At 34.1% G+C, this 14,218-nt stretch overlaps 2 protein-coding genes across 2 annotated transcripts; one reads left to right on the forward strand and one right to left on the reverse strand.

Annotated features, from left to right (window-relative positions):
* Positions 1–3,864: 3,864 nt before the first annotated feature.
* LOC106664630 (putative methyltransferase C9orf114 homolog) lies at positions 3,865–5,777 on the forward strand. The gene is made up of 4 exons (XM_014390542.2): positions 3,865–4,325; positions 4,765–4,988; positions 5,108–5,324; positions 5,390–5,777. Exons 1-4 carry the CDS (start codon positions 4,047–4,049, stop codon positions 5,717–5,719), a joined length of 1,050 nt encoding a protein of 349 aa, XP_014246028.1. The 5' UTR covers positions 3,865–4,046; the 3' UTR covers positions 5,720–5,777.
* A 4,499-nt stretch (positions 5,778–10,276) lies between these two features.
* On the reverse strand, positions 10,277–11,959 carry LOC106664420. Its single transcript, XM_024230523.1, has one exon. It carries the CDS (start codon positions 11,957–11,959, stop codon positions 10,277–10,279), a length of 1,683 nt encoding a protein of 560 aa, XP_024086291.1.
* Positions 11,960–14,218: the final 2,259 nt, after the last annotated feature.

Below are 14,218 nucleotides of genomic sequence, written 5' to 3' on the forward strand. Positions count from 1 at the left end.
CTTATTTTTTTAATGGGAAAATGTAAAGGGTGATGCAATTTTTACGACAATTAAATCTTAAATGGAACATCATTTTACAAATTTGTCAAATTTAGGCAGAAGATAAAACTTCAAAATTGAAACAGGAATAACCCTTAGCTTAGTAAAAAAATCTATTTAAGCAATTTATTCCCAATTTATAGTAATTCAGATATCGTGAGATGCGGTCGGGTGTGATGTAGGTTTCAGAAAAACATTTTCTTTATCGTGCCAACGTTTCGATCTTTTATTGAGATCATCTTCAGGGCTCAAAGTCCCAATTTATGTTATTACTTGACCAATTGGTTTTTTATTAGAATAAGAGTGAACAAACTTTTCTCTTTTTTTCAATATCTTATAATTTGACTGTTTTAGTTTTGTCCGTTACTCTTGGGGGTTGGTAGAAGGTGTTCGCGTTTTGATCTGTCATGATAGACTTGATCCGCCCAGTTTCGCTGTTTGTTTTTACGTTATGATTTCTATTGCATAACGTACTGTTGTAGATCACGGAATTGCCGAAGAGCTAGAAGGGCAAATTAATACCTAACATTTTACACAAATCATTTATACAATTGAAAAAAGAAAAAACTGAAGAACAGAAACAAAGGGGGAAAAGTCAAATAATCCATGAAAGATGCCGACAGAACAAAGGTAATACCGACTCGCCCCTTCCATTTCCATTTCACAAATGTATAAAAAGGGACTTTACTGTGAAAATAAAACACAGGCCAACCACTGAAGATGGCGAAAAGGTGAAAACACTTATAAACGAAAACAGTGAGAATTGGACGCTCAAGATCTCCTAACTCGAAAAAGATTCAGATTTATCCTTGTCACACTACCAAATTGTAAAAACGAACCGAGCCCAATAAGGAACGTAAAAACCATAGAATTAACTTGCCATCATAATACAAAGACCCCGCCATCATCTCATTGATCAAACAAAATAGAAGAAAGAGAACGAGAAATCATGTGAAATCTTCATTTTTTCTTCACTGTTCGATCTGACAACACTCAAAGATCAGAAATAATAAAACGTAGAACCTTTTTTTGTACCACTTTATTATTTTTTATTTATTTGGCTTTGTGTCCTCACATCTAGCCACGGGGACTTCAACAAATTTAACAATCGTCTTTCTCTGTTATTTTTTTATCTTGTTATCCTGTTTGTGTTTACACTTTCAATAAATTGTGCATTCTTTTGTTGTTCCAGATATTTAACCCTCTTCGTTTTAGTTTGTTCTTTAGTTTTGAACTTTGTATTAACTTTATTAAAAGATAAATTTATTTATTTTTTCTCACTTTTGTTTTCTTTATTGGACACAAAATATATAAAGGGATTTTTGTTTTAGAATCTATTAACTTAATTTCACCATTACCATACACTTTGGTCTGCTCATCCTCCCTGGGTCAAAAGACACACTGAAGATGTGTTTGTCATACCAACCCAGTGATATAGATAGATCAAAATAATCAGTGATGACCAAATCACAGGCTCTCTTCTTTGTGAATGGCTAATTTTGGCATAATAAATAACGAATTTGTTGTGCAAATGATTCTTTGATTCACAAAAGAAATATGAAAATTAATTACATATACTTCTGGAAATGGGTTTTCTTTACATAAGGCATCATGTGAAGTTTTATCCAGCTTAAATAAAAAAGCTCAACCACAAACTTTTATTAGAAAAATTGCACCACCATGGTATACAAGGGTATAGCTTTAAATTCTTGCGTTAATTTTTTAACACATAGAACCAAAATTGCGATAATAAACAATGTGTTGTTTAGTCCATGTTTGGTGTGCCATTTTAGGCCCCATATGTTTTTATTTATTTGAATGATTTGTACACGTTTGTAAATAATATAAATGAGGGCCTTTTAACTTTTCAACTTGCTGATGACACCAGCTTCATGAGCAATTGTGAATCGGCAGTGCTAAAAGTGTTATTTGATATAATTTAAGACTATTTTAATGCAAATTGTTTAGTTCTAAATATGACTAAAAATCGATTTATAGTCCTTTTTAAAAAGATAGTTCCTACTCACAGTAAGTGATTTTGCACCGAACCGGATTTCGAGCCTTTTAGCTCATCATCAGCTGAGCATCATGATGATGAGCTAAAAGGCTCGAAATCCGGATCGTTGCAAAACAACTTACTGTGAGTAGGACTATCTTTTTAAAAAGGATTGAACACCACACTCACTCCATCATTTATCATTTATATCGATTTATAATTTTGGAATGAATGGATTAGACTGCAACAGTGTTGAAATTGTTGGGCTTTTTCTTGGTCAGTTGATCTTGAAAGAACATTGTAAACTGCTATTTTTGAAACTAAGAGTGATGATTATATTCTATGAGGAAACTTCTTTGAGGGGAAAAGGATCGACAATGGAAAAAAGGTAATGATTTGTCATTCGGGCCTAGTTAGCCTTTCAGAATTATTATAGACATAATTATTAAAGAAAGGAGAGATATTTTGTTGAACATTTAGACTATACAGAATTGTCTGATGTGTGGAGTGTAATGATTGTTTTATATGTTTGTATCAATTAATTATTCTTTTCATTTAAGGTTGTTGGTTAAGATGAAACAATAATTAATTGGAATAATTAATATGATCAATTATGGCCACTAAACATATATGGGTTGTATTATGTTCTGTGTGTTATATGTATGTTATTAATAATGAATTTGATATATCATATTAGCATAGGTGCGGCTGAGTTTACAAGTGTCTGCTCTGTAATTGATGCTGTGTTTATCTCTGTTGATGTAAATAATTTCTAAAAAGCTACAATTATTTTGTGTCTAATATTTTCAGATTGTTGAAAATGAAATTGTGTTGGTGTTCAAAATGGTGGGTAGCCAGTGCTGTAGGATTTTGTTTGGGTTTTTCGCAATCACAGATTTGTTGCTTTACTATCTTATCCAGATATTGGGATGTAATTCCGATGTAAGTTGCTGGCCAGTTTATACATTTGATTTTTGAACAAATTATTTGTTACTTGTGTGGAATCTTTAATTTTGGAAAAAAGGGTATGAATAGGTTTATAATTTTTGAAGGCTATTTTAAAGTTATGAGAAGAGAGAAATATGTTTACTTTGTGTGATGGACCATGAATGGGATGGGTATGACGTTGGTTTGTCTGTGTTTGATAGAATTGATGTAGTGTTATTAGTGATAGGAAATGGTGTTAGTAGTGTTGAGTTGTAGTTGTCGAATATTCTGCTAATTGTGGGTGTAGGGTAGTGTCTAGAGATTGTTAAGTAGGATATGTTTGTATTTCTTTATGTTCTTGTAGTGAAAGTATTCATGGCTCAGGGTAATATATAATAACATTAATACCTCACGGACACATCTACACAAAATCACACATTTTGAGTGAGTACAAATAATTTTATTAAACCTAAAATTTCTACATTATGCACCCGACCGCATCTCACGATATCTGAATAATTATGCACATCATTGTAATTTTTTTTTTAAGGGACAGGTCTTTTTTTAAAGGACACCAGGGTCATTTTCGCCCCGAAACTTTGGCCCAGGGCTCCAATCAAGCGGGGCCGACGCACCAGTTATTTTTTAATTTTTTAATTCTTGTTCTTGTTCTCATCTTTAAATAATCATTAATTTTCGGGTTTCAGTTTTTCACATAAGGAGCCGCTATCTGTTGCTAATGCTAGAATGTGTAATCAAATCCGTCCAAAGACATAATAAATATAAATGATGTTTTTCATCGAAATTAATTGTAAGAAATAATTAATATTAAATAGAAAAGTAGATTATTTTTTATGTATACAAACGCTACAGTGGAAGTCAGCTGCCCAGGGATCAGCAATGATCGAACTTGGTACCGTGTCGATAGTATCGACATTGGACAGTCAAGTGTTAAGGTTAAAGACTCAGGATGTAACAGCATATTTGTTTTTCCCCACGTGTGTTTGAATTTGGATTTGTCAAATAACTAGTATATGTTATATTGCGGTTTAAAGTGTTTTGAATAATATCCATTGTTATAAAAATGGGCCCTGTCGCCAATGCTCACTTGGACTGGCGAAAGCTGCGGGAGCAGAAGAAGAAAAAGAAACGCGAAGACGTCGAAAAGTATCTTCTTGCGATGAGGAAACCGGAAAACGGCGAGGCGATAGCAGAAAATGAAGAAGTAGTACGGCCGAAGACCAAGAATCGACTCAGCATCGCAGTAGCCGGCTCCATCCTGGACAACGCACAGACACAGGAATTGCAGACATACCTTGTCGGGCAGATCGCCAGGGCAGCGACTATCTTCAAAGTCGATGAGGTGAGAAACTAGATTTGCAAAATTTGGTAAACCAACTGCGTGATCAATTTCAGCATTCAAAATCAAATGTATTCTTTTGTGGACAACATGACAACCAAATGACATCGGTTCCATCAATGTCGTGTGAAACCAAAATGAAACTGGTCAGCTACCAACATAACTAGCAAAATCAGAAATTCTAAGCCAGACATCAATCAACCAAAGAGCAAATTTAGTGTTCGACAAAGATCAACACAGAGCTGTATCATTATTTTTATGTAAAATCTAAATAAATGCCAAATTCTGTGCTGTATCAAGGTTGTAATTGACAGCTTCAAATATGAAAACTGCACTGCGATAGTGGGATGGTTAGGGATGGATCATTCATTAACTTATCACCCTTGTTTTTATACTTTTTTCTCTTAAAATCAGTTATGAAAATTATCAACTTTTATTTTAGGTCATTGTTTATGATGATACTGGAAGCACGATGCAGGAAGAGGGCGAATCGTCACAAACGTGGTATAATTGCGGAGTTTTTGCTCAAATTCTCCAGTACCTTGAGTGCCCACAATATTTGAGGAAGCATTTTTTTCCGATGACTGAAGAACTGCGATATGCAGGATTGCTGAATCCACTCGATGCCCCTCACCACCTGCGACTCAACCAAGAATCTTTTTATAGGTACTACAAACGGTTGTTTAAATTAGTTTGTAAAATATATTTAATATAAGTATGATATGAACTTAGTAAAAACTATTTTATTGCTTTATTTATTATTAATTTACTCACTATTTTTTAAGGGAAGGTGTTGTTCTCCAAGAGACGGACAAAAGTGGGAAACATTCATATGCAAATATTGGATTACACAGTAAAGTCAAATTGGACAGGCTTCTTCAGCCAGGTTTGAGGGTGACTGTGAAGCTTCCTACAAAATCTGAAGAGACCAGTAAATGCACTGGTATTGCAGTGCCACCCACACAACCGAAGGATGACCTGGGGCTTTATTGGGGTTATGAGGTTTGTATAATTTTGGGCTAAAACATAATCACATTGTTAATTTTAACGATTTTATGTTTTAAAAGGTGAGACTGGCAAAAAGCCTAGGTAAGGTTTTCACCGACTGCAAGCACAAGAAAGGCTACAACTTAGTAATTGGCACTTCCGATAAAGGTTGTCCGCTGGATGAAGTCGAATTTAAGAAGAAAAAGAAAATACGTGCGCTTATTGTGTTTGGTGGATTGAAGGGACTTGAATTTGCGCTCGAACAAGATAAAAGTCTGGAAGTGGATGATGTAAAGCTTCTATTTGACCATTATGTGAACACGTGCCCAAACCAGGGCTCCCGAACTATCAGAACTGAGGAAGCACTTCTTATATCTCTTGCTGTAATAACCGATAAAATGAAATTTTGACACTTTTAAGTCTTTAGGTATAAATGTGTAAATATATTATATTTTTATTGATTTTAAATTGTGTTACTAGTATCTCCACCTTTTCACTATGAAACATTCTTCATTAATATTATTAGTATTATTATTATTTTNTTCACAACAGCAGAGGTCATATCAACCCTGCTAAGTGGTGCTGGTGTGAAAAAAAAAGCCCATTTGTAAGTATGTTTGGTTTGAATGCAGGGCCCCTAGATTTGAACCGGGGACTTTTACCTTACAGTGATGAGCACAGTGTCATGGCCTAAACCATTGTGGCCATCGACGCCTCATTTATTAATATTATTGTTAATAAAAATAGAAAATTCCAATCCTTCAACCTGATGAGCTAAGGGCTCAAAATCAGGATTGTTGGAAAACAATTTACTGTGAGTAGCAACTATCATTTCTAAAAAAGGATTGAACACCGCACTCACTCCATCATTCATAATTTCTATTCCGTAAAATAGCGTGTCCTACGAGCCTTTTACATCGAAGAAGACAATAAATTTTTTTTCGATTTTTTTGTGGGTTTTTTGCGTTTTTCTTGGGGGAAAAAAAGCAAAAAGGTAAAAACACGTGCCCTATGCGCCATTCATATCTAAAAAGACAATAATTTTTTTAAATTTTTCTGAGTTTTTTGTTTTTCGTGAAAAAAAGTGTCCTACGAGCCTTTTACATCGAAAAAGACATTTTTTTGAGGAGTTATTTGCGATTTCCTTGAAAAAAAAAAAAAAAAAACGGTAAAAAACGTTCTATGAGCCTTCTACATCGAAAAAGACAATACAATTTTTTTCGATTTTTTGGGGTTTTTGAGTTTTTCTTGGGGGGAAAAAAAGTGTCCTACGAGCCTTTTACATCGAAGAAGATAATAATTTTTTTTTCGATTTTTTGCGTTTATCTTGGAAAAAAAGTAAAAGAACGTGTCCTACGAGCCTTTCACATCGAAAAAGACAAAAAAATTTCGATTTTTTTTTTTTTTCGTTTTTCGTGAAAAAAACTTAAAAACACGTGTCCTACGAGCCTTTTACATCGAAGAAGATAATAATTTTTTTTCGATTTTTTGCGTTTTTCTTGGAAAAAAAAGTAAAAGAACGTGTCCTACGAGCCTTTCACATCGAAAAAGACAAAAAAATTTCGATTTTTTTTGTTTTTTTTTTGCGTTTTTCGTGAAAAAACTTAAAAACACGTGTCCTACGAGCCTTCAACATCGAAAAAGTCAATACAATTTTTTTCGATTTTTTGGGGTTTTTGCGTTTTTCTTGGGGGAAAAAAGGTGTCTACGAGCCTTTTACATCGAAAAAAAAATTTTCGATTTTTTTTTCGTTTTTCTTGAAAAAAAAAACAACGTAAAAACACGTGTCCGATGAGCCTTTCACATCTAAAAAGACAATTTTTGAAAAGATTTTTTTGGGGTTTTTTGTTTTTCGTGAAAAAAAGGCTCGTAGGCACGTTTTTTACGTATTTTTCATGAAAAACGCAAAAAATCGAAAAAATGTTATTCTCTTTTTCGATGTAAAAGGCTCGTAGGCATGTTTTTTAACGTATTTTTGAAGAAAAACGAAAAACACCAAAAAACGAAAAAAAATTGTCTTTTTCGATGTAAAAGGCTCTTAGGACACGTGTTTTTACGGTTTTTTTTCTCAAGAAAACGTAAAAAACCCAAAAATCGAAAAATGTTTTGTCTTTTTCGATGTAAAAGGCTCGTAGGACACGGTTTTTTTTCCAAGAGCAACGCAAAAAAAAACCAAAAACTCGAAAAAAAATTTATTCTCTTTTTCAATGTAGAAGGCTCGCAGGAGCATCTCCAAACATACTCGCATTGGCCTGAAAATATAATTCCTGTTTCATTATTTAATTTCGTTTTGTACAAAATTATAAAATTTAACGAAGTAAATGAATGTTTTCCTCCCTATGGTACTGCCCCGTGAAGCTTATTGCAGAAAGTGATGCCATGACATTCCACGACGCTCATTGTCAAGCTCACCGAAACATTCTATTCCATATATTATCTTTATTAACAACAATTCTCTGGCAAAGGTACGCAACATTGAGAGGAATTTTCTTCTGTAAAAGGTAATTAAAGTTAGGTTAATTTTCAGAAGCACCAAATACTGCTCAGAGATTGTAGTCTCCAGCAGCCATCTGCTATATATTGCCTTTTCCCTTTTACCGCGGTTGTTTTATTTCATTCCCCGTTTCTTTTCTAACCGGTCTGCTTTAAATATTTTCCTGCGAATATTCACGTATTCTGAGTGTAATCAACGACGGACACTGTCTGAATATAAATTACATAAGAGCATGCCACTTATTCTCGTCCGATGCAACTATCTATTAGAATGATCTCTGCCCTCAGCATCAAGGATTAACAAAAGGAAAGAAATGCAAAGAGACACCAGTGTAAACAATAATTAAGAACGGAAAAATAAATTGCACTTTTAATTGATCACGTAGCATCACCACAATTGTCATATCAAAACAGAAAAAGCTTAACTAACCTGATTGCATAAAAAAATTAAGAAATATTAACCCCATTTCAAGGTAACTAATTCAGTTGGAAACTATATATTAATAAATGAATGTGTAGTGATTAGTGACCGTTAATCGTTAATTATTCAGAAGTCGTGAGATGCGGTCTGGTGTGATGTAGGTTTCAGAAAAACATTTTCTTTATCGTTCCAACGTTTCGATCTTTATTGAGATCATCTTCAGGGCTCAAAATGTTTGTCTTCTGTGTAATAGTGCCATTCTTGCGTGTCGTGCTGGGCACTCTCAACACGACACGCAAGAATGGCACAATTACACAGAAGACAAACACTTTGAGCCCTGAAGATGATCTCAATAAAGATCGAAACGTTGGCTCGATAAAGAAAATGTTTTTCTGAAACCTATATCACACCTGACCGCATCTCACAACTTCTGAATAATTAACAATTAAAACTTATTGTTAGATTAAGTGTCAAGTGCTTACCTTCACGAAGGTTTCAAGTTGATCGACACTTCCTAAATTTATGAGTGAAAGGATTCTGTGTTTTGACCATTTGGGGACTTTTGGTAGAATCCATGCCATCGATCAGATATTTTTGGACAGTAGCAGATAGTTGTTGCAATCAAAGGTCTCCTTCCTGACGCCCTGAATGAACGACAGGGTGACATTAGCTTTCATCATCTGAATAAGCAGCGTTTCGGCCAGGGTCGATTTATCAGTGGCGATCTAAAAGTTTAAAATCTCTGCAGAATAAAACAGTAAATAAAAGCTGTTCCTTTTCAATTACGTGAATGCATTTGATTTTCTTCGGAAAGGTATAGATGAAAGGTATGGTGAGTTTGACGACCCTCGGGGGTACATTTTCGACGTCCGCGAACCTCTCCACGGTACATAAGTTCGTTTGCAGAAGTTTGGGAAAATATCAACAAGAAGTTTATCCACATTTCGGCCGATTCTCTTTCGAGACTATCGGCCTGTTCCCAGGGTGTAGTTTCCTTTTTGATGGACAATATAGATAAACACTTGTTTCCTTTAAACATGCGATATTATTAAGTGTACATAAAGTTCGTTCATTATTGATTGCCTTATGTGTCAGGATTGATATTGAATTAATCCAATTAGTCATAAATTAATATCAAATTAAAAACTACCAAAAAAAGAAGAAATCGTGATCAATTTCCCAACAATTTTTTTAATAACATAGAATTAAAAATAATTTTTCTGTTTACGAATGCTTTCGGTATTTTTTTAAACACACACACAACAAATAAATAAAAACAAAAAATACAAAACGTCAGACTTGTTAAAACGACTCTGATACGCCATTTTTACCAGATTATATATATTATATCTTCAGTCGGCTGGCATTTATCTACATTTAAAAGAATTTTACTATAAATTAAATAATCCAAAAAGAGAAAATATGAATTGAAATGTATACTACAGCACCTTTAGCGAGAAGTAACGAAAATAGTTGGAAATATGAAAAAAAACTGCAGTTCTAGGTGTCTTCATTTATTTTAATAACTTGATGATTTTCATCATTATTAGTTTATAGTTTGATATACATTGTTTGACGGAAAATATTTTGCCCTATAACGATCATTTTGGTCTGCATCCTTGCTGTTTTGGTATGTCAGGTTCGTTTAGACATTTTACCATTACTGGGATGGAAGCCTCTACTATATCCTGTATTTTTTCTACTATTATACTACATATTCTGTTCTTCTAGTGTATATTCTTTTTCTTCTATATATTCTTTCTAGTATATCCTATAAACGATTATGCGATTCTCTTGCCCTTCCATGCTTATATCCCTGACAGGTAGGCCAAAACGATCGGAATCGACCAACTTACAGACTTTTCAAATGGCAGAATTCAACCCAGTGTAGCTATCGATATATCAGTGTGCAGCGACTTTTAGTTGTAATCATGAAAGAGCACAGAAAATTTTAATTTACTTATGAATTGCTTTTGTCAAAAATTTGCTTTTATTCTAATTTTAGTTTTAAATCAAATGCCTATTTTAACTTTATTGTATTAGACTAAACAAGCTAATTTTGATTTTTATGTTTCAATTTTGACTGGTGTTTGATTCCTTTAGTAAGAAATTCAGCTATGAAGGTGGTTGTGGCAAAGAGAATGCCTGTGGCAAAAATAATAAAAGCACATTTAGCGTGAAGTAAAGAAAATTTTCGGGATACCATTTCTTTCCCTTTTGACAGTTCATACTCCCTCATCATGCTTGATTTTTCCCAATGGTTAACAATTCCACTTTCTAAAAGAGAGGTCATTACATACCTAAAAGGTTCGTTGTAAAGTGAATCTTTTTTCATTATTATCGCTGAATTGTGGGAAGTTATCGTGCAACCTGGGATTATGTGTAGACCCTTGGAGACATTCTTGTGCAACATGACGTGTTCTTCGGCCAGTTCCAATTTTTCCTTGGTGTAGAAGACGGCGAAATTCCTTTCCTTGATCAATCTGTACACAACGTCGTTGAAATCACCTGGAAGTAGCATTTCAAAACGTTTCAACACTTCCTTGATGGCATCGCTCGTCTCACTGGAAGCACTTAAGACATGGTACATCTTCGGGTCACCGGTGAGCGTGAGGTTGGTTTTTAAAAGTTCCGCCACCGAACCGATGTTGGTACTGTCCGGAGGTACTGTCACAAAGCTGCCCATCGACGCCTGATACGCGGACGTCATTACAAAACAGAAAAACAGCCAGTTGATGTAGAACATTCTCAGCGCGTTCGACGTCGGCTTTGGATCGACCGATACGTTCAAATAAATTGCAAATAAATACAAAGAGCTGAATTTTGAAGTGAAACGATCCTCTTGCGATTTGTAAAGATAAAACACGACATGAAAAAACGCCCATACGATGACATGGTTAACGATCAGTGCACACCACGTATAGTAGTCGAATTCGAAAGCGTACATCGTCCATATGCTCGGCATGGCACCTGCTTTGACCGGCACGGCCCACGTAAAACAGTCGACGTTTAGCTGCACTGGAGACAAAATGTTTGGATCGTAGTCCAAAAGCTGAGAAAATATCCCGACTCCTATGTCCGACTGGCCTTTTAAAACGCTCTGTATGACCGCTGTCGAAAAGTTAAAGTAAGCGGCTGCATATGCATTCGCTTCCCTGTCCATTTCCACAATAAGAGTTGAAAAATTCATAAATTTCTTTATCGTCTGAAAGAGCTTAATGGAAACTCCGTTAATCGACTGCTGGTACAATTCGCTGAGCGACCTATCTTGAAGAGACACCTTTATAGAACACCCATGCAAATTGTACAGTTTTCGCTTTCTTGAAAATATGTTTTTCTCTATTGCAAATCCTTTTATCCATTTATTCCAAGTATTGATTCTTATCGGAAAAGTGTCAGAACACCCGTTTGAATTAAATGGGAAAAATGTCAGTACGTACAGTCCTGTTTCAGACACGTAAAGAGCAGCCACGTCGAGTAATCTAAAACTCCACATCAGCTCGAAGTTATTGACAACATCGTGAAATTTTTTCGTGATTATTAAATATTGCAAAGAATTGTACTGAGCTGTTTTAAAGAATCTCGAATAGACATTAAGATCCGAGTTTGGAATCAGTATAAAAAGCCCTTTTAAACTTTCACGGCTTTCGACGGCGGAGTTTATGAGCATCTTCGGCCAGTCAAGTTGCAATATCGTATCGGCGTAATCCGAATTTTTCACTTCATCTCCAAACATAACAATCTGCTTGTAGAAAACGTGTTGTTCTATAATTTCATTTAGACATTGAAAAAGGGATGAATTGCCGGTAGATACGTTATTGAAAACTGGCAGTTTAAAATTAAAAGAAAAGCCTAAACCAAAAAACAATATTGTAGTGCATAGGACAATAGTGGCCATCCTACCAGCTTTGTAACAAATGGGGGGAAAAGGATTGGCACTTTCTATATCGATTTCCATATTTATTCTGATTTGCTTTTAACAAATTAAACCGAACAATAGAGCTTTTTAGTATAAATCAATCCCAGATAGCCCAACAACTTTGGCATTGAATAGGTTGAAAAGTACACAAATTATATCGCCTTTCAAATACCTTATCTAATTTTGACACTATAATCATATTTAGTATTTTTCTTTCTTTCATAGGACTTCCCTGTATTATTAATCAAGGGATGATTTGTAATGTAATAAACAATAAATATTTAATAGTGTGAGATTGTGAGGACTGCTGAACCTGTCTCCTCGCTGTTTTGATCGGTCAGAAGCGTTTTCGTACGACTTATGGTATTGTGTGATTTTTTGTTTATGGGTCTGTTTTATTTGTTCGTCTTGAAACGTGAAAATTATGTGTTTTTGTTGTCTTTCCAGTGTTATCGCTGACCCTTTTCCATCTTGATTTGTACATTTATATTTTATGTTTCAAGAGTAATTTTATCGTCAATATTGTGAATAACTGGCCGAAATTTTGTCCAAGGAGAAGAAATATTTTATGAGCTTGTGACTTTTTTGGAAAAATTTGTTTCATATGTTTTTTTCTTTTTGTACTTTCCCACTATATTTCTTCACCTAACAAAGGGAGGATACGGACAATTGAGGAGGCCAAAAGCATTTTTGTTGGAAAATCAAACTAAAAACAAACCGAATTCGTCTTTTTTTTCGTGGATGTTTGTATCAAAAGGAGAGGCTTAATATTCAAATACTGGTGTTACCATATAAACATAGTTATTAATTTTCATAAAACATAGACAGCAAGTGGAACATGCAAAAAAGCCTATTGGTTCATATCAAAACATCAAACATTCTACTTTTTCATTATAATTGTTTTTTTTTTATTTGGGTCTTGGGAGCAAAACGTCTAATTAATTTGGCCGATGTTTATGTAAATTTATTCCCTATATCAAAGAAAATGCAGTCAGTGACTATTGAAGTTTTTTTAAAATTCTTTAAACATACAGACCATTGAGGAGTGAGTACCTTAAAACGAGAAAATAAGTTCGTGAGATCACCGATTTTAATAAAACTTTTTTGGTCATACTAGGTTCAAAAATATTACAGCGGTCCGAGCCTTCTAGCTAATCGGCCCTAGGAACCGAAAAATATGTTTATATGATTGTTAATTTTCAGAAGTACAAAATACTGCTTAGAGAATGTCGTCTCCACCTGCCATCTGCTAAGTTTGCCTAATTTTATTTATACAATTTTTTTACAGTTGATGATGGGTTTTGGTTTGCGAGTGGACGAACCCTTGATAAATAAGTTTTTTAAATTTTTTTTGCTGTTATTGTATGTATTTGTCATTAGTTATTATTTTATTACATATCAGTAATTTTTACGTAGAAAATAAAATAATATGTAGGAGCATACTACATACATATACTAAAGGTTACAAAAACGAAATTACGTTTCCATTGAAGTAGGCCTAAGACCATTTTTTGTCGAAAAAATTAATTTGGATTCGTTTTAAGCACCCTTTAACACCCTTAAATCCAAATTTTCATACTAATGGAAAAATAGATAATTTTACTGGATTAGCCAGGGGCAATTTTTTAAAAAGTCTATGTTTTTGTTTATTATAAATATTAGTATTTATGGGCTTTAAAATGTGATTAAAAACGCATCGAAATTTTTCAAAAACACTTTTTTGCCTACTTTACTAAAAGCGTCTTGGTTTTGTAACTTTCTGTATGTCTGATCTCATTTTCTTATCCTAGGGAAAAGCAAAAATCGCCATAACCGGGCTTGTGGCATTTTGACATTTTCTATTGTTTACTCACATTTCTTTGTTATAATATCAACTGTGATCAAGTTGAACGTCATTAAGCAACGACGTTTAGCCAGAAGATGGACTAGAACGGTGTAGATTTAATTAAATAAATCAGAATCGGAGATATAAAATAAAACGTTTGGAGAGGTTTTGTTAATTTCATTCTTATTTTGAGTACATAATATATATAACCACCAAGGGTTGTAAATATAGGCTCAGAGAAGACAATTTCT

The sequence above is a fragment of the Cimex lectularius genome, unplaced genomic scaffold, assembly GCF_000648675.2.
Source record: "Cimex lectularius strain Harlan isolate CLEC.00 unplaced genomic scaffold, Clec_2.1 scaffold13, whole genome shotgun sequence".
Lineage (NCBI taxonomy): Eukaryota > Metazoa > Arthropoda > Insecta > Hemiptera > Cimicidae > Cimex > Cimex lectularius.